At 66.9% G+C, this 2015-nt stretch overlaps 2 protein-coding genes across 2 annotated transcripts in view; one reads left to right on the top strand and one right to left on the bottom strand.

The window, feature by feature from the left end:
* Positions 1–504, bottom strand: part of EMIHUDRAFT_243785 (hypothetical protein) — a gene marked incomplete at both ends in the record, with an annotated part of 1482 nt that extends 978 nt beyond the window's left edge. The window contains one exon of the mRNA XM_005770897.1: positions 46–504. Within this exon, the coding sequence (XP_005770954.1) occupies positions 46–504 (459 nt within the window). The remainder of the gene's footprint in view (positions 1–45) is intronic.
* A 644-nt stretch (positions 505–1148) lies between these two features.
* Positions 1149–2015, top strand: part of EMIHUDRAFT_419362 (hypothetical protein) — a 2300-nt gene continuing 1433 nt past the window's right edge. The window contains exons 1-3 of the mRNA XM_005770896.1: positions 1149–1177; positions 1442–1714; positions 1821–2015. Coding sequence (XP_005770953.1) covers positions 1445–1714; positions 1821–2015 — 465 coding nt within the window. The 5' untranslated portion in view covers positions 1149–1177; positions 1442–1444. The remainder of the gene's footprint in view (positions 1178–1441; positions 1715–1820) is intronic.

Raw genomic sequence — 2015 nt, 5'->3', positions numbered from 1 at the left:
CGAGATGTGCGCGAGGCCATCGTAGGAGAGGAGAGACGCGCCCACCTGAGTCGCGATCGACGCCTTGACAGCGGCCGAGAGAGCAGCTGGCACCTCGCGCTCCTGGATGTCGAAGGACGCCACAGGCTGCACGAAGGCCTGCATGTCGCTTCGGTGCATGCTCACGCGTGCGCGCTCGAGACCGCTCACACCCTCGCCAACCCAGCTCACAAATGCGCACTTGACCTGATTGGCCGCCGCAAACATGAAGCAGCCGTAAATGACGAGGTTGTCGTCGAGGCTGCCCAGTAGCTCTTCAAACCCACCCTCGCCCGTGGCGAGCAGCTGCAGCCGCTGCGAGTCGTCGGGGTCGTATCGTGCAGTCAGCCAATTGATTCGGCTCGTGCTGTGGACGAGCGCGAGTGGCGCCTCGAGTTCCTCGGTATTCAGGCCGCTCGTATGCCGCCTGGTGTGGTAGTCTTGCAGGACCGAGTCCGACATCGTCCCGAGATTTCGTGTCGCCATGGTGATCGGATCACAGACACACTCCCAACCAACAACACAAATGCTTGCGCCCCTGCCGCCGCCGGCGAATGCCCGAAGTCAGCGCGAAATTCTTTTGGAGCACAGCTCCCTGACTGACTACACGGCGCCTCAATCAACGGTATGGCGGGTGGAGTGCTCTCTACTGCCGCGGCGCCCCTGTCGGTTCGGAGGCGCCCGGCGGCCGTGCGCTTGGTGCCGACGTCGACCGGCTGGCTGCTCCCGCGGCGCCGAGGCGTGCCGCTTCGGTCACGTCACGCGCGCTGCGAGGTGTCTTTTGGCATGTCGGCGCTTGGCAACGACGCCAGGAAGCTCGCCTTCCTTGCCTGCGGCCGCAGGCATGCGAAGTGCCCGAACGATACACCCGACATTCTTTTCGCAGTGATCTGGATGGGCCTTGGCGCTTGGTCGGACGGGGAGGGACCCGCTCGTCGCTTCTTTTCGCCCATCTCTATCCCCGTGAGGCCCGTGTGTATATAGACTCCGGATTAGGCATTGGTTTTTAGGAGAGCGGAGTAGGCCTCCGCCGTGGGTCTGCTAGGCGGCAGTCGCGTTTCTTCTTTCGGCTTCTCCAGATTCGCAATTTCTGCCCCTGCTCGCAGTCGTGAGCTCCGCACATTTCATCGCACCGCGCCTCGCGCTCTCCCCTCTCCGAGTGAGACGCTCCACACAGCACACGCCGGCGCCGCGCAGCCGGCACCGCGGCCGCGTGCGGCGCCGCAGCGCTCGAGCTCGCCAGAGCACACGGCGCGGCGGCGCCCACCCTCTGCTGCCCGAATCTGGCGAGCTGTGCAGCTCTGCCCCGCGCGCCTGAGGGCCAGGCTCCCGGCCGCTGCGCGCGCTGTTGCTCTCCCAGAGCGCCCCTTAAGGTCCAGCGGGACTCGCCGCCAACCTCCTCTCTGCGCCCCGCGCCCCGCAGACAATGCTGTCCCTCTCCGCGGCTCCCCTGTCCTTCTCCGGCGCGCCGGTGCTGCGGCCGACCCGCATGGGGCCCAGCCCGACCATGGCGGTCGAGGACCTGGTTGGCGGCATCAACGACCCGATCTTCGGTGGCACACCCGAGGGCAAGGTGTGGGACCCGCTTGGCCTTGGCGCGGATGAGGCGTCGCTGTACCGCCGCCGCTGCGTCGAGATCAAGCACGGCCGCGTGTGCATGGTCGCCTTCCTTGGCATGACTGTTGGGCCCAACGAGGCGCGCGCCGCCCTGCTACCGCTGCCACCCTATTGCGCGCGCGTGCGGCGGCCGCAACACCGCCCGTCCCTGCAGCCTGACGCCGCCTCCCCGCCGCCGCTCGCAGCTCTTCCAGCCTACGCACCAGCTGCTGTCCCCGTCGCTCGGCCTCCACTTCGACGACATCCCGGGCGGCATCGCCGCGATTGACTCGGTTCCGGCTGCGGGCTGGCTCCAAATCATTGCGCTCGTCGGCGTGCACGAGCTCACGATTGCCAAGCAAGACTACACCAAGGAGCCCGGCGAGATCCCAACCTTCCTC

Source organism: Emiliania huxleyi (assembly GCF_000372725.1).
Source record: "Emiliania huxleyi CCMP1516 unplaced genomic scaffold EMIHUscaffold_399, whole genome shotgun sequence".
NCBI lineage: Eukaryota > Haptophyta > Isochrysidales > Noelaerhabdaceae > Emiliania > Emiliania huxleyi.
The sequence above is the reverse complement of the archived record's forward strand: the minus strand, read 5'-3'. Positions and strand labels throughout refer to the sequence as shown.